Source organism: Scomber scombrus, chromosome 4 (genome assembly GCF_963691925.1).
Source record: "Scomber scombrus chromosome 4, fScoSco1.1, whole genome shotgun sequence".
NCBI classification, from domain to species: Eukaryota; Metazoa; Chordata; class Actinopteri; order Scombriformes; family Scombridae; genus Scomber; species Scomber scombrus.
In genome coordinates this window covers 15,794,171-15,818,358 of record NC_084973.1, presented here as the reverse complement: position 1 = coordinate 15,818,358, position 24,188 = coordinate 15,794,171, and the positions used below count along the sequence as shown (strand labels likewise).

The following is a 24,188-nucleotide window of genomic DNA, read 5'->3' as shown; positions in this document are numbered from 1 at the left end:
ATTTATGTGCACCTACACACCTAAAGCAGCTGTTTCATAAGGTGAAGAGAAAGTCTCTCAATGACAGAATAGGTAGTTTTAAGGCTTTCTGATCAGAAGTTAGTTGTTCGAACCTATTTTAACTCTTACAGAGCGTAACTCTTTATTCTCTTTCGCTTCTCTTACATTAGAAAAAGCAGGATTCAAATACATAAAGTATTTAAATTCTCCCTTGTCACACCAATATTTTTTTATTCAATCTTCCTTCTGTAGGCAATTTTGTCTTTCCACTCACCCAGTGTGCAGTTATACAGTGGCAAAATTGTGATGGCAATGGTGGTTGAAGACGATAATTACAGTAACATGTAAAAAATATTGTGCTGCCTGGCTCTCTGAAGCCACTGTGGTGCCGAAACTGAGGGATCATAGGATGGGACTGGAGATGGACACGGAAAGCTGCTCGAGCTTTTTCTGCCTCTCCTTTCCTCTTTTCACCACTGCGGTCACCTCTCAGTTGTACTCCAGCTGGCGTGTCCTCAGCCCTGGGAGCCGGAGCTGGAGTTACGTGTCCGCCCTGAGCTCGGGGAGGAGGCCTTGCCAATCATCTCCTGGCCCCACTCACGGTGGCTGGACTCCTGCAGGGCCCGGCCCGTCGTCTCAATCGGCAATGCACAGGAGGCAACGGCAGCAAGGAGGCAGCAGCAGCAGTATACTGAGAGAGCCAGGTATACAGAAGATTCCAACATAACCTGCAGGTGAAGGCCAAAGGATGAACAAATATCACATTGCCGCTTTTTCGCTTTGTATAGTTTTTAAAAGGGGAAAACTTCTAGAGGGGTGTTACCTGTGCAACAAAAGGTGTAATGAGGGCACCGACTCTGGCCATTCCACTGCTTGTTCCCAGACCTAAAGCTCTGGTCGCAGTTGGATACACCTGCAGAGTATCAGAAAAAATGAAGGAGGCCCTATCTTGTTGCATTTCCCACAATACATGCAAAACTTCATTCTGTCTGTCTCTACTTTACCTCTGGAGTGTACACGTAGGCAGCCTGAAATCCTCCTGCGATGAAAGCTCTGGCAATGAATATCAACACAGTCATGGATGTTCTGGAACAGATGAAACAAAAAAAGTAACAGCGGATAAATGGTGGATCTGCCATCTGATCGAAAGAAAAAAAACACATTTCAACATTCCCATGAAGGTCCACTTTACCTCCCAACACAACCGTAGAGTGGGATGATGCACATAGAGAAGACGAAGAAACACAGTGCCATGGTCTTCCTTCTTCCCAATCGATCAATAGCCCACAGTGTCACCAGCAGTCCTGTGGAGAATAAATCAGTGACCAAACAGCATGTGTGCAAGATAGAAAAACACTGATTTGCGCTCATGTCTACTGTAATTACCCACATAATTTTTTTATTACTATGCTTACAGATTCTAATACACGTCAGACATGTTCAGTTACATAAAAAGCAGAAGAGTAACTTATGACATTAATGATGGCGCTGCTTCAAATGGGTTTGACTGTCTCTCATGTCAAAGTTACACCTTGCCAAAGTGTCCTCTATGATAAAGATCTATTGACAGTTTTTCTGTTTTAATGGTCTGTCCTTGAAATACACTTAAAATAATGTAGTGACAAGTAACATAATTGACCCTTTTCAGTATAACATGGCAATTGTTGCAGCAACTAATAAGCATTTACCCAGAAATTAGGAGGATTTATATTGAATACAAAGAAAAAAGCATTCAGTGTAGTTATTACTACTTCATTTTGTATCAAATATACCAAAAATGATGTAAACAGTCCTACCAGAACCTTTCACTGCATAATTTCAGAGAACTAAACCTGTTATTAACCTTGTATGAATATTTTGTAATCCAGTAAATATAATTCAAGTATAGTGAAAACACTACCGTAACTATTATTGTTTAATTGAAAAGGTGTACCTGGGAATTCAGATAAAGTTGTCCACAACAGATCTTTATAGTCGTCGGAGTTCAGATATTTACACTCCAAGCTGCACCGGAGCTCCATCTTATTACCTTTGGACACTAGAGGGAGATATAAAACAACAGATAAACAGGTTAGTACACACCCAGCATTGTTTTAGTCAGCTGTGTCTGTGATGTTGCTTTTCCAAGTCTGTACAGTCTGTATAACCAAATTTGTGCAAAGAAAAATATACCTAATGTGTAGACCTTATTTCACATCATATATTTTGAGTTGTAGAGGTAAGAAGTCACACAGGTGTAACTAATAACATTAACAATAGCTCACTTCCATTAAGTGTACCAGTAAGATCAATCACACAAAAATACATAGTTTACTTCTTCCATTTCTACATTCTACAAATGTAGACTCTCTTCTGGGATATATGTACATTTTTTTTGTGGGAATTCAACACATTCAGTCACAGAACTACAATCTTTCTTTTATATGTGAACCAACATAAAGAGTTGTGTGTGCCCTTGAGTGTGTGAGGGCCTCTGCTGCCGTTTGTTGAAGCAGTGACTCACTTCCACATGCACCTCCCTCCTGAAACAGCTCTGTGGTGAGCAGCACCAATCCATAGTAGGAGAAGGCGTTCGCAAACCTGAGGAGACAGAGACTCAGCTGATGAATACGCCTGTGCATCAGGAGAAAGTTTTTGAGAATAAGAAAAGAAAGTCAGTGAGTAATGGATGAGGATGTGACTGGTACTCACCAAATGAACCACAGCAGAACTGTAGTCCAGCGAAGGTGGGATGAAAATAAGTCTCGAATCTTCCCTCGATCTTCCTGATTAGAAAAACAAACATAAAAAATGAGAATGACAACACAACAGCAGGTCATACATGAATTATTAGTAATCCTCAGAAACATCCTTTTACCTGTTTGGCGGCAATAAGTTTTCCCAGTGGCATGGGTGCTCCATTCTCTGTGGCAATGCGCTTTAATGTGGCCAGAGCTTTTTCTTGATTCCCTGTCAGCACGTCGTATCGAGCACTCTCTGGTAGCCACTGCTCCCCCAAGAGAAGTGACATGTCAGGTGAGAATGTTGCTTCCTTATTGTATATGATGTATAAATAGCCTACTCATAACCTCATACTCACAAAACATAGGATGGCAAAGATGAAGAGAGGAATTGTAGAGAGGCCGAGCAGCCAACGCCACCCCAGAGTGGGCATCACCAGGATTGCTAAGAGGACCTCAAACACGGTGCCCAGTGCCCAAAATATCTGTGAGGCAGAGCAGTGAAAACAAGTTGTAAGAGAAAAATTGCCCATTTTGTAATCTGTTGGTGACATATTCACTATGGTTTGATGGAGGATAGATGGATGAGATAGTGTAGGGTAATCAATACCTCAATCAGCAAAATACATGTAGCTCTGGACTTCATAGGTAGAAATTCAGCATAGAGTGTCACCCTTATAAAGAGAGGACACTTCACTGTTAATTTGAACTCAAATCATTAATTACAGTGCTGCTTTTAGAGCAATGAATGAGGGTTACTGACGACTGCGGTGCTCCTCCAATGCCAAAGCCCACCAGTGCACGGAGGAAGAGGATCCAGCCATAAACAGGCGCAAAAGCACTCATCACGCCATAGACCATGGTCCACAACACGCTCATCTTCAGACCCTGTGTGTGCATACGATCAAAACATAACAAGCTGCTAAATAAATCATGGTGATCTGATACGTCTGTTCAGGAGAATAACTCAATTTCTCCTCACATACTGTACTTACTCATATGACATCATAAATGGGCCACCACTATTGTATGATAATAATCACTTTCTTCCATTTACAGTAGAGATCCAAAAGCAACACTGTGAACACCTACAATCTCAATCCAATGTTTATCTTACAGACAACAGAGACTTTATTAGAACTTACTGTCTTTCTTCCATACTTGTCAGATATGTTTCCCCAAAGGGAGGAACTGAGCATCATTCCAATAAACACTGCCTGCATTCATGGTAGAAAAATGTGAATTAATGTTGTATTTCTGCAACAATTTTAATGCACAAAATTAAAATATATAGCTTTACACAAATCATTGTCTCTTGTACAGTGACTATTGTAAGAAATAGATCTAAATTAAGTGATCAATAATCAAAATCGCTAAAAATAAGCATGGCTCAAGGTCTCTGTGTTTGATAGTCATTTAAATGAATATAATGCAGCACAATCAAAAGCAACTACGCGCTCCATTGTTTTCCACATAGTGGTCATTATTCAACACAAGAACTTATTTCAGAACAATTCCTAATCACTTGATCTATAACTATCAGGACAGTTATACAGCACGGCCAGCCAAGAGTTCTCTACTGACATTAGGGAGCCATTACCGATGTAAGCAGTGCCACCTCGAGGCTTGGTAGTCTCCATTCACAGTGCAGCTGTGGGGCTAAGATGCTGAGGATCATCATCTCCATAGCATCGGCCATCTGAAAAAACAGGAAACCACGAGGCACACAATAGTTTAGTATTCACTACACACAGAGACGTAGTACCTGGAGTGGATGTAATTTTAGTAAAGAGCAGTTCTCACCCAGGACAGACCAGTGAGGATGGATAGTTTCCATTGAAATGTCCCAAAGCCGATGGCCTCTACGGCATCTTCTACCATGAATGTGTCTGAGGGAATGAAAAAATGTGAGAATCTTTGAAGTCAAAGACAACAAAAATCATTTTACATTGCAAGGGGAATAAACTATTGAGTATGAGTACTGAGTATCAATTAAATCTCTATTGCTTTTTTAAGATTAAAATTATTATGCAAAAACTAGTATGCATATTTTAATTGGTTAGAGTAAGGAAATGCAAATGTATTTGTAGCCCCTGTCAAACACAGAGGAAAAGTGTTTTAAACAGTGAAGAAAGGTATCAGAACAAAATATAAAACATAATAAACAATGAATACAGAATGAAATCAAGTAAAATACAAATAGATACACAGATACCAGATATAAGGAAATTGGAAATTAGGCAACTGTGAATCTAAATTTACAGTATTGTGTATAAAAGACAATATCTTTGAGAAAAGTGAGAATCTTTGAAGCCAAAGATAACTGAAATCATTTCACATGGCAAAATGAGAAAACTATTAAGTATGAGTTTGGTAGGAATGATTAGAAACAGGAAACTAAAGAAATCCTGCCATACTCTACCATCAGTTGGATTGGCAAACTCTCGAGGTACTGGAGCTCCATCGGCAAGTGCCACAGACTCCAGATCAGTCTGCTCAGGAATCCTAACAACCTGTTCCCGATTCTCACCGTCATCCTCAGAGCGTGTGCTCTCACCTGTGCGACGGAAGCGGACAACACTACAAAAAAAAGTACAAAATGATATTCCAAAAATTTGTCTGGTCAGAAGAGTTTCAGAGGTCTAGTGTCAAGGCAAAGCTGAGAGTTGGAGGCTGCTGCCTAGGTGATACAAGCTTTTTATGGCTGTGATTTTTGAATGGGTGGTAAAATTGTCCAATGGGCGAACCATGTCAGGCCAACTGACAGCTCTGGATACTGCACTCTACTGTTTGGCAAGCTTATAAAAGCTGCACACACAGATACGCACGTTTCCTACAGATGAAGGTGTAATCTTCACCCACATGCAGATAATAGATGGTTCACTGAGGATGAAACACCATAAGAGAACTTGAACTTGAAAGAGTGCCAGTCATGTCCTAATCACTGTAATTACATAACATAGCCTGCTTGCAGTGGGAAGCATCAGTGCTGCTGCAGATGAGTTGGTGAGATGTACAGAAATGGGTGTCTTGTATTGTGCGCCACTATTATATTCAGTTTTAAGCTTTCATTAGTGTTAAATACATTAAAGTTAATATGCAATTATTCAGCAATACAGTAAAAAAAATCCATGTTAGTCCAGCCAATTCTTCTCTTTTGTCCCAACAGGAATTGATTTGTTATCATTTGTATGGTTTGATTGATTATCCATTTCATTTGTAAAGAAACATTATGTTACTGTTTGTCTTTGAGGAGCATTCTTTATGAAGGCCAAGCTACACTAGTATGGGCCAGCCTTTAGCTTAATGTATGTACAGCAGGGTTAAATAAACCACATTAGGTCCTGAGTCATGACAGAAAGCACAAAAATGCATTAAGACGGGGAACGTATCATCATGCAATTCACAACAAATCCGCTTCTTATGAATAAATCAAATTGGTCTTCAGGTTAAAATGCTACGACTGTTAACAAATTGCACCACCTTCACAATGCTATATGTATGTTTTTTTTCAAAAGCCTTAAACTATGAACATCTCCATATAATCTAATAGGATATATACTGCTTGCGATTAAATGACAGTGCTGCTTTTTAAAGGATACATGCTATTTGTGATCCAGCGAACTGAGCAAACAAACACGGTGGGCAGAGCGAGCTGTCAAAGGGCGACGCGTCGGCCAAACATGCTGCCAAGGTGGAAGACGGACTCAATAAAAACATACAAATGTGCACATGGTCGTCTACTCACGGCAGCTGTCTCAGTTGGAACAGATCATCGTCCATTTTTCTGTTTATTGGCTCGCTCTGTATTTGGCCTCATCTCCGTTTACATTATCACGACGAGCAGCAGCGATTTCAGCACCGAGGAGAGCGACCCGCTCCGGGTGTCCGCTGACAGCCAATAAGAAGCCGAGTCACAGCACTCTCACACACGCACACACACACACACACACACACACACACACACACACACACACACACACACACACACACACACACACACACACACACACACACACACACACACACACACCAGTAGAGAGAAGAGAAGATAGGATGAGGATCAAGAGGATCTGCCCGCTGATCACTGTCCAACAGCACATGGCTCATCACCACAACAGATAGTCAGAGAGCAAGAGGAGAGATGGGACATCATTGTAGTGAAAGTAAACCAAGTGCCCTCACAGCAGAAACAGAAACATCCATGCAAACAAACACAAACACTGTTTATATATTGAAGTAAACTAGGACACTACTAGTAACAGGCCCCTCAACACTTGCAGACTATCATAATTCACCCATGTTCCTCTTGGATGTGATGTTACCTCCATGGATGTATAAAGAGAACATAAGTTCCCTTCTCCAACTACAATGTGGAAGAGTGACACTGTAAGTGTATCCATGTTGACTCCACGAGCAGAGATGAATCTAATCAACATTGTTTAACATTGTTTAAGAGGTATTCTCATATATATATATTTATATTTATATTTATATATATATATATATATATATATATATATTTCTCAAGAACCGCTCATCCAAACAACTTAACTCGTGAAAAACTTCTTTGATTTCCCAGCAATCCACCTGCCAAAAAGAAGATCAAATGAACGGTTCTCAAGACATATAGGACAAACATACAATTAGACAGACAGAGATTATTTGCTTCATATGAAGAGACTAGGGTTACAATTTCATAATCTTCATTTCTCCTCTTAACTTCTCAGATTGTTTCATTGAAATAGTGTAACCATGGGACGACATGTCTCTGCTTTCCTTTGGTTTAAAAGCTTACTATTTTATGAATTATTTACTGTACTGATTTTAAGGTTTAAGTTGTGAGAACATTTTTTCAACTTTTCTAGGTTTACATAGTAAGTGTGTTTGAAGTCAAATTACCTTTATTGGATTAATAATTATTAAAATTACGAATTATGATGTCTAGATAATATCCTCTGTTAAACGTTTTCTTCTGTTATCAGATAAACCAGTTCAGCTATTCCTTTATAAATGATTGGACTGGAATTCCTGCCTTTACTGATCTGTCCTAACAGACAAGCAATTGAGTTGGTAATATTCCTGCAGCCAGAATATCCTTAGGAAATATCAGGAATCCTGAAACTAAATGTTCTTCACACAATGAAGATATTGTGGCCCTCTTGGGTCTGTACAGTGCAATGGCTGGTGAGTCAATATCTTTTTAAGGTGGTTGATGGTAAAAGAAAAGCCTAAATATCTGTGGGCATGGCTATACAAATTTAAGGCTTGTTTCATAGTATTCAAATTTTAAAGGGTGGACCTGTGAGCATAATTTGTATCATCACATCCGTCTGGAAGCCAATCTCCAAGTCCAAAATTCAATTTACACAAATGTGAAGTGGAAACTTGAAGCCTCAAGTGCACAAACACTGAGAATGAACTTTACAGTGAAGGAGGAGACACCGTGTGTCCAGCAGTTACACTTTACAAATGAAAAATATTTGCTTATATTATTTATCTTTTATTGAGGGAGAAGGAGTAGATGTAATTTTAGATAATATAACTTATTTGGTGGAGAGGATCTTTAAGAATGATGAAAATTAGGAATCCAGACAGAAGTTCTGTATATATTAATAATAAATCTATCAACAGTTTGTACAAGATATAAAAATATAATTTTAAAGTGTTTTAATTATGTCATATATTTGCGTGAAAATTAATCAGGACTTCAAAAATGTGCGCAACAGACAATTTGCTGGTCGGAGTTTTAACCTTGAACACACTGGTGCGCCCCTCAGCCAGTCCGTAGTGCAACATACCATCAAAGACGGAGGTTCCGTAATGAAAGCAGGATGTTGTGGTGCAGACCAGAGAGCTCCGATAAGCTTGTTGGGGAGTTTCTTGGCACCGGACCCGTAATCAGGTAAAAACAACAACTAAAGCTAATTTGTGTTTCACTTGGCCCGGAGTGAAACGGGTCATGACGTCGGATACAAAGAGGTGTAAACATGCGCAGTTGAGACAGACAAACACGGAGTCCGGTTTAACGTACAGCTTAAAAACTGCGGAGACACTTAACGTTGAGACATGTTGAATATATTTCAAGATAGCAGCTCTTGTACGTCGGTATGGAGGCGACATAGTCCGCCGGGGGAACCGTAACCTCGGTGTTGTTGGTAAGTTAGCTCAGGTGCTAAAGCTAGCCTCCTCCATGCTCTCCTATCATCGGTCAGGTTGAGGCGGCAGTTCACTCAGATCATGTCGCACAGAAGCTTGAAAATAACGTAACTAACCTAATTACTAACATTTCAAGCTTGAAAAGTGGGGCACTAGCAGACCAGGCTGAAGTGGAAGAGGCTTTACTTGATCTGAAGTCACGTCCTGTTCTGTCCTCAACACAGATAAACAGCTCAAAGGTTGACTGATCACATTATTAATGCATTTAGTTTACAGTAAGTCAGTTTTCATGGGTGGAGGTATGCAGTCATAACAAATGGTACATAAATCCTGCTGTCGTGAATGTTACAATGTTCAATGTGTGTTGAGTCAACTCTGAGCTCATTTTGGAGGTTGTAAGAGTTGTATTGTCATACTGAGAAGTGTTGGTAATGTTTAGTCTACTGTCACTGATATCAAATGTGAACATTACATGCAAACTAAAACCTGTCTGATATATCGGTCAGTTGATATTATCGGTCGATATTGGCCTCTCACAGATATATTGGTATCTGCCTTTATGTTGTCCGATATTTTTTTATTTTGTAACTTTATGTAAGGCACATTTTCTGTGTTTGATCCTTTTTCTTAACTGATACATTTACACAAGTTGATATATGTACAGATGCTTGTTTTTTTATTCATAGTTATTTGTAATGATTAAATTGCCACCAACATTTTCTGTACTTTAGAGATGTTGCATAGATGTCTTAACTGGTCATTAAAAGTCAGGCGAGAGTCAAACGTAACACCTAGATTTCACCGTGACTGAGGAGTCATGGTCGTCAAAAGCTGAGGTGAGGATGACGGAATTTGTTGTGGACTGCCAACAGGGAGTTGGGTTTTGGCTAAAGGACACTTAATTGGAGCCAGAAGGCAGTATCTTAATCTCTCAGAGGCTGCAGGGGATGGGAACTGTCACACAGGATTGACTCTGTCTTTTATTGTACAGATCTTGTAACCCCAGATAATGTCTGTTTGACAGTGAGAGAATTTAAATTAAATGTAAGGATTGAATGTGTCAACACTAGCCACATTCCTCCAACAAAAAATAGACTACTGACTTTTAAATTATCAACAGGAGTGATATACAGTACGTATGTGTATACTCACCTGTGACCTTCATAACTTTCTCCCTCTCCACTCTTTCTCTGTCTGTCTTTTCCCTCTCCTTTACTCCTCTCAGGCTGAAGCCCGGTGCTTCATTAACATAATCTTCTCTTTACAGAAACAAGATGATAAAAAACTGGGGTGTCATTGGTGGAGTAGCTGCTGCCATTGCAGCTGGTGTATACGTTTTGTGGGGCCCAATTACAGAGCGAAAGAAGAGAAAGAGAGGTGAGAATCAGTATAACAGTCTATTAGACAGTTTATATGTAGGGTTATAAAAACAGCTTAACAGTGGCCTGTGTTTCCCTGCAGGTATGGTTCCTGGTCTGTTGAACTTGGGTAACACCTGCTTCCTGAACTCCTTGCTTCAGGGCTTGGCAGCATGTCCGTCCTTCATCAGGTGGCTTGAGAAGTTTTCAGGTTCACCTCCCATCCAGTCATGTAAAGACAACCAGCTGTCCACAACACTACTTCAGCTTCTCAAAGGTAAAGAAAACCGTCAGTGAGTCAGTAGAGCCCAGGTGACCCCGAGTGTTCATCCATATTCTTGACATGTATGTTGTTTTTGTAAATGCACTGACAGCTCTGTCCAGTGATGAGCCTGGGGAGGAAGATGTACTTGATGCTGGATGTCTGCTGGATGTTCTCAGACTCTACCGGTGGCACATCAGTTCATTTGAGGAGCAGGTTGGTTAATAGCACTGTGGTAATTTGTATGTGTACATAGAATGAATGGTGCAGTGTTTACATACATCTTAACACATTTCTATTTGTTTTGTTTTTCTCTTCTTAGGATGCCCATGAACTTTTTCATGTCCTTACATCTTCTCTGGAGGAGGAGCGGGATCGCCAACCCAAAGTCACTCATTTGTTTGACATGCAGTCGCTCGAGGTAAATTATTATCTATTTTCTTTGGCACTTAATCTGCAAACAAATCTCTCTAGCATGTCAGTGCCTCCAGTATGAGCTACAGAACAATTTTCTTAAAATAAATGTTAAGATCTGAACAAAGAGATAAAACATGTCTATAGTCCTGCTCTGCACACAGACCCATGATGAAAATGATTAAACTTGTCACCTAGTAGATATAGCAATGGCCTTGTTTGATAGTAGCATGTCTGTCTCTGGTGATAAGTGAATGTAAGTAAAGTTTAAAAAAAAGTGTTTGAGAAGAGGTGGACTGCATGTGTTTTCTGGTGGGACAAATTCTGCTTAATGCACCTTTTTAATATGCAACCCAAATCACAATTACTGTGCTCGTGTTTATTATTCTTTTGTGTATGTTATACCAGAGTCTTCCTGATCAAGATGAGAAAACTATGACTTGCAGAAGTCGAGGTAAGGAGTCCCAAGACATCAGGATCATTACACCATCAGGTCACAAAGAAGTACATTTACAAGATTATTTTTTGTTTTGCAGCTCCTCTTCATCCAATACCAAGTCCATGGAAGTTCCACCATCCTTTTCATGGTCGTTTAACGAGCAACATGTCATGCAAGCGCTGTGAACAACAAGTGAGTTTGATCAAGCTACGAAAGTGAAAAACAAGTGAATTTGTGGGTTTTTTGATGTTTTTCCGAGGTAATTCATGCTTTTGCTTTGCTTTTTTTTTTTTTTTAAAGAGTCCAGTACGGTATGACTCCTTTGAGAGTCTTTCCCTGTCCATCCCTTTACCTCAGTGGGTAAGCAGAATTGTCAATACCATTATTCTAAGATTAACTGAAGTACAGTTATCATAGTAGACCAACTCAATATACATTTTGTTGTACTGTTTAATCTGATGGGTATTTGTCCTCAGGGTCGGCCAATTTCTTTAGATCAGTGTCTACAACATTTCATATCCTCAGAAACCATCAAAGAAGTAGAGTGTGAAAACTGCACCAAGGTACGCCATCATCAGTCATTTCTTAAATTTGTAGTTGACTGAAAACCAAAGAAAAACATCAGTCATGACAAACTAAATGCAGTGTACATCATTTTCTGACAATTTCTGCTCAGCTTCAACAAGGGACCACAGCCAATGGGCAGGTTCTGGAAAGCCAGAGGACAACATTTGTTAAACAGCTTAAACTGGGAAAGGTAATTGTCATTTATATTTATCATGTTACTCGTATCTAAATGTTTGTAGATGATAATCACCAGTCAGTAAAATCTGTACATTGACCTTTTTGCCATCCAAACTAGGTGGACAAAAATGTTTGTGTCAGTAAAATCAAAGAAAACATCTCAATTATGAATAACAGATATTCTAAACTGTAGTGTTATGGTCATTTAACATAATTGTCTCTTTCCTCCTTCTGCTAGCTCCCTCAGTGTCTCTGCGTCCATTTACAAAGACTGACATGGTCTAGTGAAGGAACTCCCATTAAAAGACAGGAGCATGTGCAGTTTACAGAGTATCTATCAATGGACCGCTACAAACACAACACTTCCACCCAGAGGAGTCAGCGGATTAAATGTACTCCAAAGCCCCAAAAAGCAGAAAAATCTGATGACACCATTGAAAAGCACACCGCTAATGGCACTGGTATGCTGGATCTGTTGACTCTGTAATAATATCATCATCAAGTTTGTATCGACTCGTTCATCATCAGGGTGTTATATTTTAATTTACAGATAACAACAACAAACCTCTTTCCAATGGAAGCTGTTCGTCAGTCTTTCTCCATCCTTCTGCTGTGAACCCACAGCTCAGCCTCACATATGACTACAGGTAAACTTTTACAACCACAGGTGCCACAATACAAGAAGTCAGGCACATAAAAGGTGCAGTGTGTAGAACATTGTGGCATATAGTGGAATGGACTTGGCAGAAATGTAATGTAATATTCAGTATTTCCTTATTAAATAACCCTAATAAAAAATCAAATCCTAATTAAATTAATTAGTGTATAATTACCTGAAAATAAATAAGAGTTGCTGTGTTTTGTTACCTTTGAATGAGCCCCTTTATAACTACAGAGGGAGTGGGTCCTCTTCCACAGAGACCGCCATATTGCACCGCCATGTTTCTACAGTAGCCTAGAACAAATAAACCAAACACTGGCTCTAGAGAGGGCCTTTTGTGTTTTTTGCGAGTTTAGCAGCCACCATAGGCTCTTAACGCTTGGATGGGGGGTGGGGTTGGGGGTATTCATTTTGTAGCAATTTTCAATCTCACCGCTAGATGCCACTAAATCTTACACAAATCTTGGTCCTTTAAGCCCTTCTGTGTTATGGCTGGAATCATAGCTTAAATCATTGTACACAATACAATAGCAGTAAATATCCCCTGAAAACTGTATCAGGGGTACAGGTGATTCTGTATATTTCAGCAGAAGCATCACAATATCTGTGCAACTGTAGAGCGACTCAGAATATCACATTTCTATGTAAATAGCCAGAGTTATTAAAAACAATGTTGTTTGGTACCATTTTGCAAGACTGGTATGCTATTGGATCTAACATATTAATAACAAATTCCAACATACCTTGTTGTATTATTTGTCCTACCTGTAATGATGTGCAGAGGCAGGGATTGGTCACTGAGTTGTTTGATGAGAATTATGTAAATCACAAAATCAAGACTTTCTTCAGCAGATCTCAACCCAGTTGAACTTGTAAGGAAGATTTTGATCCAACTTGCTTAGACACCGCTCTCCACCACATCATGAAAGCATCTGTAAATATCATCTGATCTGATTCTTTTTCCTCTCAGCCCCACAGAGTACCTTTTCCAACTCGCGGCTGTGTTGGTTCACCATGGTGACATGCACTCAGGACATTTCGTAACGTACCGGCGCAGCCCTCCCTCACCTCGCAGTTCTTCACCATTTAGCTCCCAGTGGCTTTGGGTGTCTGACGATTCTGTACGCAAAGCTAACCTGCAAGAGGTGCTGTCTTCCAACGCTTACATGCTCTTCTACGAAAGAGTCCGAAGACTGAACCTCGCTCTTCGGTCAGAGGAGTAACCAGGACCTCGCAATCCAACAGCCTGACTGTTTGTCTGCCTTTCCAGTCAAACGGTCACAGCTTTACCTATGTGCCAGTTACAATGTGATGGATTATGACCTTGTGACACTGAAACCAGAAGGGAAAGTCACACTAGATACAGGTACAGTAGTGATAATATTGCATCATGGATCACAGCAACATAGTGAAGGTCATGCTATGATAGGAAATCCATGAGTGGACAAGTTTGCTGCTCTGATGCAGAGCAGGAGGTTCTTAATCCCAAAGACTTCGGACATGCAGGATCTTCATTCAAATGTTGTTGATCAAGTAACCTTTCTTTTTACAGTTGTGTGAAAGTGTCTGTCATTGAACATTTTGGCTGCCACCAGACAAAAAAACAAGAAAACCTGATAATATAGTGCATTCCAAGTTAATAGCCTTGCAATAACTTGTACATGTATGAAGCTTTAAATGTTCAGCTTTGTTGATGCTGTAAGAAGACAATTCTGTGGCATTTTCATGCTGTAGTGTTTGAATGCAGTGTACTTTAAGGTGTTCCTGTTATTTAACTTATTTTGTCCAACACCTGTACTTTACAGACATAATGGTTTATTAGGTCTTTTTGGAGATATTACTTAGCAGTTGTTAAATATGAAAAATCAAATAAGTAGAATGTTCTTCAATTCTGGTTCTCTGTTGTCTAATCGAATCTAAATTGCCTAATAATTCCCAGAAGTGTATGTAAACTATTCAAAATGGTTTCAATCGACATTGTTCATAAACTATTGAATTTGATATTTTTCTATGTTTCCAATAATGATCCTTAGACTGTCGAGATTTGCATAGTTGCACAGTTGAGATTAAAGTGCCATGTTGCCTTTAATGCTCGAGATTTGTGAACATGAGATAAAATGTGATGCATTGCAGCTGTTTGGTATGGTGTCAAGATTTCTGCAGGGTGTGGTTTAATGGATAAAATATCCACAAGCCAGAGTATGACTGCAGGTTTTTGGGAAAGTTATCCTCATTATTTTTAATTCTGTGTTACTGATGACTACCATTTTGCTCCTACCAAACAAGCTAAGTCAAATTGAGAAAGGGCCTTGTGCAAAACCCCTTGTTAATTTTGCAATTTGCACTAATGTATATTCATGTCAGATTGTGTGTATTTGTGTGCAATCTGTAAAGGTGATTGTTTTCAGATATTAAAAAGATAAAAACAAACATGCACTTTAGAAGGGTTTTTTCTTAAAGGGAGACTTCTATATGCTAATGTTTAGGGTTAGACTTGTGGTTATAGAGAGTGTCTTTCAATGAATAGGCCACATGTACAGTTCATTCCAGAGCAACACATGCAGCTAAAACTAGCCTACATGGTCTTCAGCGAACAAGGTCAAAGCATACTTTAAATTTGTTTTATTTTATTCTTCCTTCAGAATTCTCTCAAGCTCTTATACAAAACTTAATCCGATGAAAGTTTAGTAGTTGGTATTTAAGGTTGAATCAGTCAGAACTTGTTGGGCATTTCAATCCATATGCTTTTTGTCCAGAGTCCCAGTCTACAGTGTACAGTCTATTTATTTCACCATGCTTCTCATTTAGTTACTCAGACTTTATTTATTGTTTACATTAACAAAGAAATTAACTAAATTCAGGTCAAAGTGGTCAGAAGTATCTTGGCCCCATTGGCCAGGTTTATAATCTACATCTGGCCATGGCTAGCTCATTTTTTTGCAGTTCAGTAGGATGCGCCTAAAGGTGAGGTTGATGCGAGGCTGGAGGACCTTCTTTCGAACTGGAAGGCTGTGATACCAGTATGTGTTGGTCGGTTGGTTCATGAGGAGCAGGCTTCCAGGAGCGAGCTCCAGCTTCACGGGTTCAATCTGTCGGCAGCTCTGTTTGCCCCGAGCATCCCTGTGTCGGAAGATGAAGTCTCGTGCCGCCCCGAGAGAGACAGAAGCGATTGGACAGAGGGGGTCCAGCTCCTTCTCATCATCACGATGTTCACCCATGTGATCCTGCCCATCTTTGTACCTGGTGGAGAGAAGAACACCTTCAGCATGGAGAATAATGTCAAACTGATCTCTGTAGTTCAAGTTCAGTCATTTCTAACCTGTTGATCAAGACAAAGTTGAATCTCTGTCCTGTTGTTTTTGTGACAGCATCCTGAATGTATTCCAAGGTTGGGGTCCATGGGCAGGCTGAACGTGTCACCCCAGAATAAGTGTAGGTTAGACCTGCATCTCCATATGTTGCCTGCTTCCTCGGTATATTGTACACCTTTCCGAAAACCTGGACCTTTGCTTCTTCACCTGGAAAAAAAAAAACAGCCTGGATCACTCAACCACACTGCTGCTTCTGGTCATAACTTTCCAGAAAAGAAAGGACGTGTACCTGTTGAGTACACCACTTCCTCTTCCAGTAGTTTGAAAAAGTGGTCTGCTTCCTTCTTGGAGAAGAGCAAAGCGTAGTCACAGTCCAGCCCCTCTGCCTCTATTTTTTGCCAGTGGACAGGATGGGAGAACTCTGTTGAAGCTTCATCCTCATCTTCCTCAGCATCTTCCTCCTGCTTTATCCTCTCATTGTTCTCTAGTTTGATCTTCTTCCTCTGACTTCTTGTTAAAGGATTATCAGTGCAAGATCGTTTATTCACAAATGTTTCCATTGCACTAAGTAATCTGTTGTCTGCCCCACTTAATTTCAGGGATTTTTAAGACCTGAATACAAAGAAGTAACACACATCAACATAAATTGGAATTAACGTAAATGTGAAAAATAATGCTTAAAGTTTTGTCTAATTTGAGTGGACTGGTTTATTATATTTCTCCCAATATTTCAGTTTCCAAAGTTGAAATATTTTATGTTTAGCTATATTGACTAAAATAATTCTTACTTTGATGGGGCCACGATAGTAGGTTAGTCACAATTATTTGATTATTAATTAATGTGCTGAACACTTTCTCAATTAACTGATCAGTTGTTTAGTCTATAATATGTTAGAGTATCTAAAATGCACACAGGCTGCATATAGTTATACATTAAAACAGCTTATTTGTACGATCAAAAGTTCAAAATGCAAAAATATTCATTTTACCATAAACCCTCACATTTGAGAATCTGGAACCAACCTATTTTCGGTATTTTTCGCTTGAAAAATGTCTTAATTGATTAATTGGTTAGCAAAGTAGTTGCCAAATAGTTTTAAGTCTTCAAAACTGTGTAAACAACAAATACCTCGACAAAAACGTCCTATTCCTACAGAAAAATGTGTTTTACAGACGAAAGCTAGGTGCTGCAGAGTGTAGAAAACATCTAGGAGCACGGTGTTTCTTGAACAGCTCTCAGCTCATTATCATAACTTGCTTTCGTCACTTTGTCTCGGCGGGAAATATCAGTGAGTTTTTTGTTTTCTGAAGAGCCCACCGCTGTTCAGCGCTTACATTTCAGCAATTTACTGAACTTAATTAGTGAACCGACACTTGTTTTGTACCGCCAAGGTGTTTTTAAAGAAAATGATTGGACAGAAAACTATTAACTCGTTTTTTTCGCCTGTACAGAAAAAGAGGATTTCTGCGGAGTTAAATGAATCAGAGGAGGATGCCAAAGACCCGGTAAGCGTTATTTCCTTCAGGCAGTTTCAGCTAATATTAGTCACATGTCTATACAGTTAAAAGCCAGGGTTGTGTATATTTAATTACAACTCACTGTGTGCTTTGAGAATCTAAAACACGTCGTTTCCCGCGACGCGCTCAGCGTAGTCCAAGCTGCGTTCACAGCCACACGGTGTTCGTATTTGTTGTAGAAAGTGTTGTACACCTCCACCATAGCGCGACAATGTTTCTACTGCGCTGTCCACGCTTTCTAAAGCCAGTTTCACACTCAGTTGCTCGCTTCTCACCTGTTTTATATTTTGCTCAATACACTAAAATTGTGCAGAAGAAGCCGAAGTCCTCGGCGGTGGAGCCAGAGCCACGCAGCCCGCCTACGGCTCCTCTGTCCCCGGAGCAGCTGGACAGGATCGCCAGCAACAAGAGAGCCGCGTTGGAGAGGCTCGCTTCCGCTCAGACGCCTCCTGGTTTCGGGGAGAGCTGGAGAAAAGGACTGTCCGCTGAGTTTGGAAAGCCGTATTTCAAAACGGTGCGAGGACGAGTCGTCAAACTGCACAGGGTGTCATTTGTGTTTGTTTTGAGTTGTTTCATGACCTTAACTTTTCCCACAGCTGATTGATTTTGTTGCTGGAGAGAGGAAACGCCACACAGTGTACCCACCTGCTGAACATGTCTTCACATGGACCCAGATGTGTGACGTCAAAGATGTAAGTCACAACAACACCGCTTTCAAAATGTAAAATATTCTGGTCAGCTGTATGATAACCGTTTTATCATTTAAACATGGATAAAAACCACTGAATCTGATGTTTTTTTCTTTCCTCACTGTTGCCTCAAAAACCCCTCTTTATCTTGACAACTGTGGCCTCTCTTATGTCCTGAACAGGCAACAATCCTGCAGTCTCTGGCAGGAGTTGAAAATGGATCTTAGAAAATTAAAGGGAACTTAAACACCTGAAAACAAGCTAAAAAAATATCAGCTACTAAGTTTCTACCTTCAGTCTAAACTATTAAGACGTTTTAAGTATATTGCAATTACATCACGTATTTTCATTATTGGTTGATCTGCAGACTATTTTCTTGAGTAACTGGTCCTTAAAATGTCAGAAAATTGTGACAATTTTCCTGTAATCCAAGTTGACATCTTGTTTTTTCTGCCCAACACTCAAAACTCAATGGTATGTTTACTATCACATGAGAAAAGAAATAAATCCTTACTATTGAGAAGCTGTGACCAGAGTAAGTTTGGCATTTTATCTCGGAAAATGTCTTTGAATTGCTTACCAATATAAACGCTGATCATTTTCAGTTAACTAACAACTAACAAGCTAATTGACTCTCAGCTGTGCTCGTTTCAGTTGCCTCACTGTAAGATCCTTTTCTGTCCCTCCAACTGCAGGTCAAAGTGGTGATTCTTGGCCAGGATCCGTATCATGGTCCTAACCAAGCACATGGATTGTGCTTCAGTGTCAAAAGACCAGTGCGTCCCCCACCCAGGTAAACCAAACATGACAGCATGCTGCTAAACTTTGAACCAAACAGGAAGCTCTGTGTCTGAAAGGTGAAGCTAATGTAGAAGTGTTAAACATGCACTTTCTCTAATGGCCAGCAGGGGGCGATTCCTCTCACTGAAAAACTAAGTGTGCTTGTATATAAATCTATTACAAAATGGCCCTATTTTACTTGATTTATCCCTAATGAATGTATGGCCTCTATCAGTAGTTTCAAGTCTTCTTCAATACAGCATGATGTTCATTTTGTAAATGATTGACATTTTGTAGTTATTATTGATAAATGGTGGCAGTGTGTGAGGTGCTCTAGTTGGACACTGGGGGGTTCCTTCCCAGCTCCACACTCTTTGAAATATAGTCACATCTTATCACTTCTGGTCTCCAAAAAAAACCCAAAATGGCAAGACAGTCGTAATGCCAAATTTTAGGCTTTAAGATGGGGGTCCACAAACCAGTAGGTGACGTCCAAGGTGGCTACGTCCATTATTTTTACAGTCTATGCTTTGAACTAGTCTTAAGTTCCAAATCAGCCAGTACTGATAAGTCTGTGTTTTATACATTGATGCACTGCTTTGAATAATCTTGTTTCCAGTTTGGAGAACATGTACAAAGAACTGGTCTCAGACATTGAAGGTTTTCAGCACCCTGGACATGGAGATCTGACCGGATGGGCCAAACAAGGTACTTTTTCAAAACCAGTCTGTCTGCAACACAAAAGAGCTGTCAGACAAACCTGATGTCTTCTTCATCTGTGACCAGGTGTGTTACTGCTCAACGCTGTGCTGACAGTTCGAGCGCACCAGGCCAACTCCCACAAAGACAAAGGCTGGGAGACCTTCACAGACGCTGTCGTGCATTGGCTCAGCAACAACCTGGAAGGCCTCGTCTTCATGCTATGGGGATCATATGCTCAGAAGAAAGGTGCTGCAATTGATAGGGTGAGTTTACACTATTTTAATAAAGACACTTTGAAACAATGCTTTTACTTACTATGTTTTAATGAATCTGACTTCCTGTACTTGGGGTTTGTAGAAACGCCACCACGTCCTGCAGGCTGTGCATCCTTCTCCTTTGTCAGCTCATCGTGGGTTCTTTGGGTGCAGGCATTTCTCAAAGGCAAATGAGCTGCTAAAGAAATCTGGAAACTCTCCTGTGAACTGGAAGGCACTTTAAGTTGTTGATGAATGTCTGCTTTTCTTACGCATGTTGATTAACTACAAACCAAAATCCACCAATAAGCTTTTCCTAGTTCCTTGTTTCAGCAACAATATGTGCAGAGTTTTCTTTATAAAAGTGACTGAATGTTCTGCAAAGGGCTTTTCTTCAAACTGTTGGGATATATATATTTGTATCATCTGCACTTCTAGTCAGTTTCAACATTGTAAATATGTTTGTGTACACTGTTGGCTTTCTTTTTTTAAAATTGTATTATGTTTACATTTTTGTACTGAAACGTTGGCTCCATTAAAGTGGTTCTAAAAAAGTGGACGTTGAAGTTTAATATCTCAATGCTTCTAAAGTATGCTCAGTGCAGTTTAATCTAATATGAGCACTTTCTCAGGCACCCATAACATAGCAGGTGTAGTTCATGCACCACAGCAGAATCTCAGGGCTGTTTGCAGTTTTTGTGAGTACACTACATAACAGTTGAGTAAGGAAATGTGCTTAAGGTACTGTGGAAGTTGAGTGTTAAACACATACTTATGCAATTAGCAATATTAGTATTGTTTGATTCCTTTAAGTACCTGCCTACCTGTAATTTAACATGCTACCTCAGTGGCACACCTTAACACTTAAAAGTGGTCATTAATGTTTTAAGTGGTTTCACCTTTGCTTTTTGTGATATGACAAGTTGATGTGTGTGCCATTTCTGACAGCTTTATAGTTTTATTAGAAGTCAATGTGCTACGTCATCATTAACAGAAATGGTTAGCCAAATAGTATAGGTATATTATATACCTATACTATGTAAGCATTTTAAAATAGAATAGATACACTCAACGTTAATTAATGTTCAACGAGCAAATGTCCATGATTGACTGGTTTGGTCCTGACGTCGACGTAAAGGCGTGGCTCCAAGAATGACGCGATGACGTCAGCGGAAGACTTTGGCAGAGTTCCTTTTCAACTTCGCCCCTCATCTAATTTTTGTAGTGGTGATGTTTGTGCTGTCGGAGAAGTGACAATGCCTGTCCAGAGTTTACCAGTTCGTGACGCACCCCTCCATTTTCGTTTACTCCAGCAATATCTGCTTCTGCTGAAGAAATACCCCATTCTGACGAAGTCTGTAACGAGGTCTGTAGCTCTGTCACTGACAGGTCTGTTGATGCTCTGCAGCCTGCTGCTGTCGTGTTTCCTCAGTTAGATTTTTTTCAATTATTGAAAAAGTCGAACAGTTTCATCTTATTTAGTCAAATCACTGTTTGCCATATGTTTTATGCCATGTGATAAATTGTGCTGTTGACTTCAAAGTCTCTTTTTGACCACTTTGTTTGCACTGACAACACATTGGCCTCCTGTCTCAGCTGTTTGTCCTCAGCCAATCAGCATTTGCCAGCAGAACCTCCCCTAATAATTGACCCTGAGTTAAAAGTTATTATAAATTACACACTTTTTGGGTTTTTTTTTTTTTTAAATTTAGCAGAGGACATTAAAATGAATCTACCTCTTGCTTGTTATGATACAATTGTCTTTGTGTGTTCTTGATATTTTCAGTGGCATCCTCTCAGCTTTAGGAAATCTTCTATCTCAGATTGTGGAGGCAAGAAAAAAGGTCAAAAATGGAGGCTCAGCCAGTGAGATTGATGCAGCTGGAGCTGCACGATATGCCATTTATGGGTGAGACTTTATACAGAAAGAAAACCGAGTTTACACGCTGTTCAATGGACCATCCTCAACAAGAACATGAATGTAATAGTGTGTCCCAGTAACTGTTAATATGTCAACTGTGGTGCAACATAATTACTTTACTGATCGCAAAGTTTTTATACAGAGAGAACATGTATCTTGAAACATAGCTCCCTCTACACATGAGCTGTTTGCCTCACATTTATAGATTCAAGTTTGTTTTTTGTTGTTTATAATATACCTTCTTGTCTATTCCAGGTTATTAATTACAGGACCGGTGAGCCATTACTTTTACCAGCTGATGGAGGTGTGGATGCCCAGCACAGACCCATACTGTTTAGTCAAACGTCTACTGTTGGATCGGCTTTTTTTTGCTCCTGGCTTTCTGCTGATTTTCTACTTTGTTATGAACATCCTGGAGGTGGGTCATTACAGACTGTGTGCCTCCTAATGATCTCAATTAAAGGGGCACTCATTTCAAAAATCACAATTTGGTCATCCACCTGTGTAAACATTTTTAGAGATTTTTTAAAAAAGAAAAGAAAAAGAAATATATATAGATATATATAGTTGCTGCAGTAGAAATATCAAGACTTTAAGCCGTAGTATAATTCAAGCTAAAAAAAACCCAAATGGATCCTACATTTGCCACAATGCAACTTAATATCATCTTCCATTAGATCCTCCCTGTCTAGTAAAAGTCCATATCTTTTAAACTCCATGGGCCCCATCTTGTGGTCTGCGCACAGCGGATGGTGGGCACAGTGCATGTGTCTTTGTTAGTTTCCCCCGGCGCAGTTTTCATTTTCTTGCCCTGCGCCCACGTTGTCTAAATAGCAAATGCACTTGCACCAGTCTGTGCGCCTATGGGCGTGTGGTCGGGCGCATTGGTGGCGCGTTGCTATTTTGAGGCAGAGGAAAGCAATTGCGCTATTATCCAAAAAAACAGGTCTAAAGTCACTGGCGCATATGTCACTGTTATTAAAGGGGCGCATCATCAAAAGTCCAAATATGGCAAAATGACGTGCCACTATGTATCAAAATCAGTCAATCGCAGTAATGATCAATGAAACTGTCAATGTAGTCATGTGAACAATCCTGGTAAATCTGCCATCAAACTAACAATCTGTCAAGGTGACAGTGCGCCTGGATATTAAAGGGAATGGGAGATGACACTCTGATTGGTTTACCGCATGTAACGCCCAAAACACACCTATGATTAATGAGGGGACTTGATTCCGACCCTTTTAGACCATGCACCTGGCGCAGTGACCATTTTTCCGCCGTTAAAATAGCAAAAGTGGATTTGGACACACCCCAAAGGCAGTTGCGCCACGCGCTTCACGCCATGCGCTATAGATCGTAAAAAATAGGGCCCCATGTCTCCAGTTTGTAACTCCACTTTTCTGGTTTGAAGTGTGTACTCACTGTGACTAGTAAACATATTTTAATATGTAAATTGGGGACACGTCCCTTTAAATCAAAATTACTGCCACTCATGTAATATTTTATCTTGAAACCTTTTTATATGGACAAAATTGGACATGTAACGTAAATAAAAATACAAAGTCATTCTAATTTGTTCTCAGGCTAAAGGGTGGGAGGACTTTGAAAAGAAGATGAGAAGAAGTTACTGGACTGCTCTGAAGATGAACTGGAAAGTTTGGACTCCTTTCCAGTTCATCAATATCAACTTTGTGCCTGTTCAGGTATACATTTCACTAGCATACTGTCGTCAAACAAATGAGGTGGAAACTGACACCTCTTGTAATTTTCTTTTGTCTGCATGTGTTTCTGTGTCTCTTTTTGCTCTTAGTTCCGAGTGCTCTTTGCCAACGTGATCGCCTTATTTTGGTACGCCTACCTTGCATCAGTGAGGAAATGAAGCCTCCAGGATTTCTTCACAAGAAGCAATGCAGAGGGAAAGGTCTTTTCTGGCTTGTGAATGCCAGAGAACTGAGATCATGCAAACTGTTACCAATCTGGACAATAATTTTCATACTCAGTAGCTTCTCTGATTTACTTTAACCAAACCTGTTCAATAAGTTTTAATGTGCTGCTTTTATATTGTGGATACATGACTGTGTTTTAATAACAGAACTGAATAAATGTACTTTATAATTAACTTTTTTTTCCTTTTTTTTTTTTTTACAAAGCACTGTCAAAATCTTGTGTAATAGTAATGTAAATGTACATATGCAATGGTTAAGTCTGCTTCTAGTGGTTTGTGGTCTGGCAGAAACAGGACACACGTCCAAC

The 24,188-nt window shown here is 39.8% G+C and overlaps 5 protein-coding genes across 8 annotated transcripts; 3 read left to right on the top strand and 2 right to left on the bottom strand.

Annotated features, from left to right (window-relative positions):
• Positions 1–434: 434 nt before the first annotated feature.
• Positions 435–6,603, bottom strand: svopa (SV2 related protein a). Its single transcript, XM_062418044.1, has 16 exons — positions 6,469–6,603; positions 5,143–5,300; positions 4,524–4,609; positions 4,321–4,419; positions 3,866–3,937; positions 3,484–3,608; positions 3,331–3,394; positions 3,080–3,205; positions 2,858–2,986; positions 2,692–2,765; positions 2,504–2,580; positions 1,934–2,038; positions 1,193–1,304; positions 1,005–1,086; positions 824–913; positions 435–728 (listed from the first exon to the last, which is right to left on the bottom strand). Exons 1-16 carry the CDS (start codon positions 6,501–6,503, stop codon positions 516–518), a joined length of 1,647 nt encoding a protein of 548 aa, XP_062274028.1. The 5' UTR covers positions 6,504–6,603; the 3' UTR covers positions 435–515.
• A 1,915-nt stretch (positions 6,604–8,518) lies between these two features.
• usp30 (ubiquitin specific peptidase 30) lies at positions 8,519–15,253 on the top strand. The gene is made up of 13 exons (XM_062417482.1): positions 8,519–8,625; positions 10,147–10,256; positions 10,341–10,514; positions 10,612–10,715; positions 10,822–10,920; positions 11,322–11,367; positions 11,450–11,544; positions 11,653–11,712; positions 11,829–11,915; positions 12,029–12,109; positions 12,335–12,557; positions 12,647–12,743; positions 13,728–15,253. Exons 1-13 carry the CDS (start codon positions 8,555–8,557, stop codon positions 13,978–13,980), a joined length of 1,500 nt encoding a protein of 499 aa, XP_062273466.1. The 5' UTR covers positions 8,519–8,554; the 3' UTR covers positions 13,981–15,253.
• Positions 15,254–15,395: 142 nt separating this feature from the next.
• alkbh2 (alkB homolog 2, alpha-ketoglutarate dependent dioxygenase) lies at positions 15,396–17,977 on the bottom strand. Of its 3 annotated transcripts, XM_062417407.1 has the most exons (5): positions 17,669–17,798; positions 16,358–16,680; positions 16,077–16,275; positions 15,670–15,997; positions 15,396–15,638 (listed from the first exon to the last, which is right to left on the bottom strand). In XM_062417407.1, the coding sequence occupies exons 2-4, from the start codon at positions 16,626–16,628 to the stop codon at positions 15,682–15,684; spliced, it is 786 nt and encodes a 261-aa protein (XP_062273391.1). In that variant the 5' UTR covers positions 16,629–16,680; positions 17,669–17,798; the 3' UTR covers positions 15,396–15,638; positions 15,670–15,681. The 3 variants fall into 3 exon arrangements, with proteins under 3 accessions (XP_062273391.1, XP_062273390.1, XP_062273389.1); XM_062417406.1 differs by lacking the exon at positions 17,669–17,798 and adding an exon at positions 17,862–17,977 and having other exon boundaries at positions 15,396–15,997; XM_062417405.1 differs by having other exon boundaries at positions 15,396–15,997.
• unga (uracil DNA glycosylase a) lies at positions 16,850–20,556 on the top strand. 2 transcript variants are annotated; one of them, XM_062417404.1, is made up of 7 exons: positions 16,850–17,574; positions 17,900–18,100; positions 18,183–18,278; positions 18,971–19,068; positions 19,675–19,763; positions 19,842–20,020; positions 20,115–20,556. In XM_062417404.1, exons 1-7 carry the CDS (start codon positions 17,476–17,478, stop codon positions 20,253–20,255), a joined length of 903 nt encoding a protein of 300 aa, XP_062273388.1. In that variant the 5' UTR covers positions 16,850–17,475; the 3' UTR covers positions 20,256–20,556. The 2 variants fall into 2 exon arrangements, with proteins under 2 accessions (XP_062273388.1, XP_062273387.1); XM_062417403.1 differs by lacking the exon at positions 16,850–17,574 and having other exon boundaries at positions 17,590–18,100.
• Positions 20,557–21,156: 600 nt separating this feature from the next.
• On the top strand, positions 21,157–24,054 carry pxmp2 (peroxisomal membrane protein 2). The gene is made up of 5 exons (XM_062418141.1): positions 21,157–21,377; positions 21,798–21,920; positions 22,188–22,350; positions 23,519–23,638; positions 23,746–24,054. The coding sequence occupies exons 1-5, from the start codon at positions 21,172–21,174 to the stop codon at positions 23,812–23,814; spliced, it is 681 nt and encodes a 226-aa protein (XP_062274125.1). The 5' UTR covers positions 21,157–21,171; the 3' UTR covers positions 23,815–24,054.
• Positions 24,055–24,188: the final 134 nt, after the last annotated feature.

Coding starts and splice junctions, on each gene's coding strand:
- svopa (XM_062418044.1), bottom strand. CDS start 6,503: ATGGACGATGATCTGTTCCAACTGAGACAGCTGCC. Junction 2,039..2,503: donor GGAGGGAGGTGCATGTGGAA/GTGAGTCACTGC, acceptor ATCTCCCTCTAG/TGTCCAAAGGTAATAAGATG. Junction 729..823: donor TTACACCTTTTGTTGCACAG/GTAACACCCCTC, acceptor CTTCACCTGCAG/GTTATGTTGGAATCTTCTGT.
- usp30 (XM_062417482.1), top strand. CDS start 8,555: ATGTTGTGGTGCAGACCAGAGAGCTCCGATAAGCTTGTTGGGGAGTTT. Junction 11,545..11,652: donor GCAAGCGCTGTGAACAACAA/GTGAGTTTGATC, acceptor TTTTTTTTAAAG/AGTCCAGTACGGTATGACTC. Junction 11,916..12,028: donor AGTGTGAAAACTGCACCAAG/GTACGCCATCAT, acceptor ATTTCTGCTCAG/CTTCAACAAGGGACCACAGC.
- alkbh2 (XM_062417406.1), bottom strand. CDS start 16,628: ATGGAAACATTTGTGAATAAACGATCTTGCACTGATAATCCTTTAACA. Junction 16,276..16,357: donor GGAAGTGGTGTACTCAACAG/GTACACGTCCTT, acceptor TTTTTTTTCCAG/GTGAAGAAGCAAAGGTCCAG. Junction 15,998..16,076: donor AACTTTGTCTTGATCAACAG/GTTAGAAATGAC, acceptor TCTCTCCACCAG/GTACAAAGATGGGCAGGATC.
- unga (XM_062417403.1), top strand. CDS start 17,798: ATGTTTCTACTGCGCTGTCCACGCTTTCTAAAGCCAGTTTCACACTCA. Junction 18,101..18,182: donor GAAAGCCGTATTTCAAAACG/GTGCGAGGACGA, acceptor CTTTTCCCACAG/CTGATTGATTTTGTTGCTGG. Junction 19,764..19,841: donor GACCGGATGGGCCAAACAAG/GTACTTTTTCAA, acceptor ATCTGTGACCAG/GTGTGTTACTGCTCAACGCT.
- pxmp2 (XM_062418141.1), top strand. CDS start 21,172: ATGACGTCAGCGGAAGACTTTGGCAGAGTTCCTTTTCAACTTCGCCCC. Junction 21,921..22,187: donor GCACGATATGCCATTTATGG/GTGAGACTTTAT, acceptor TGTCTATTCCAG/GTTATTAATTACAGGACCGG. Junction 23,639..23,745: donor TCAACTTTGTGCCTGTTCAG/GTATACATTTCA, acceptor TTTTGCTCTTAG/TTCCGAGTGCTCTTTGCCAA.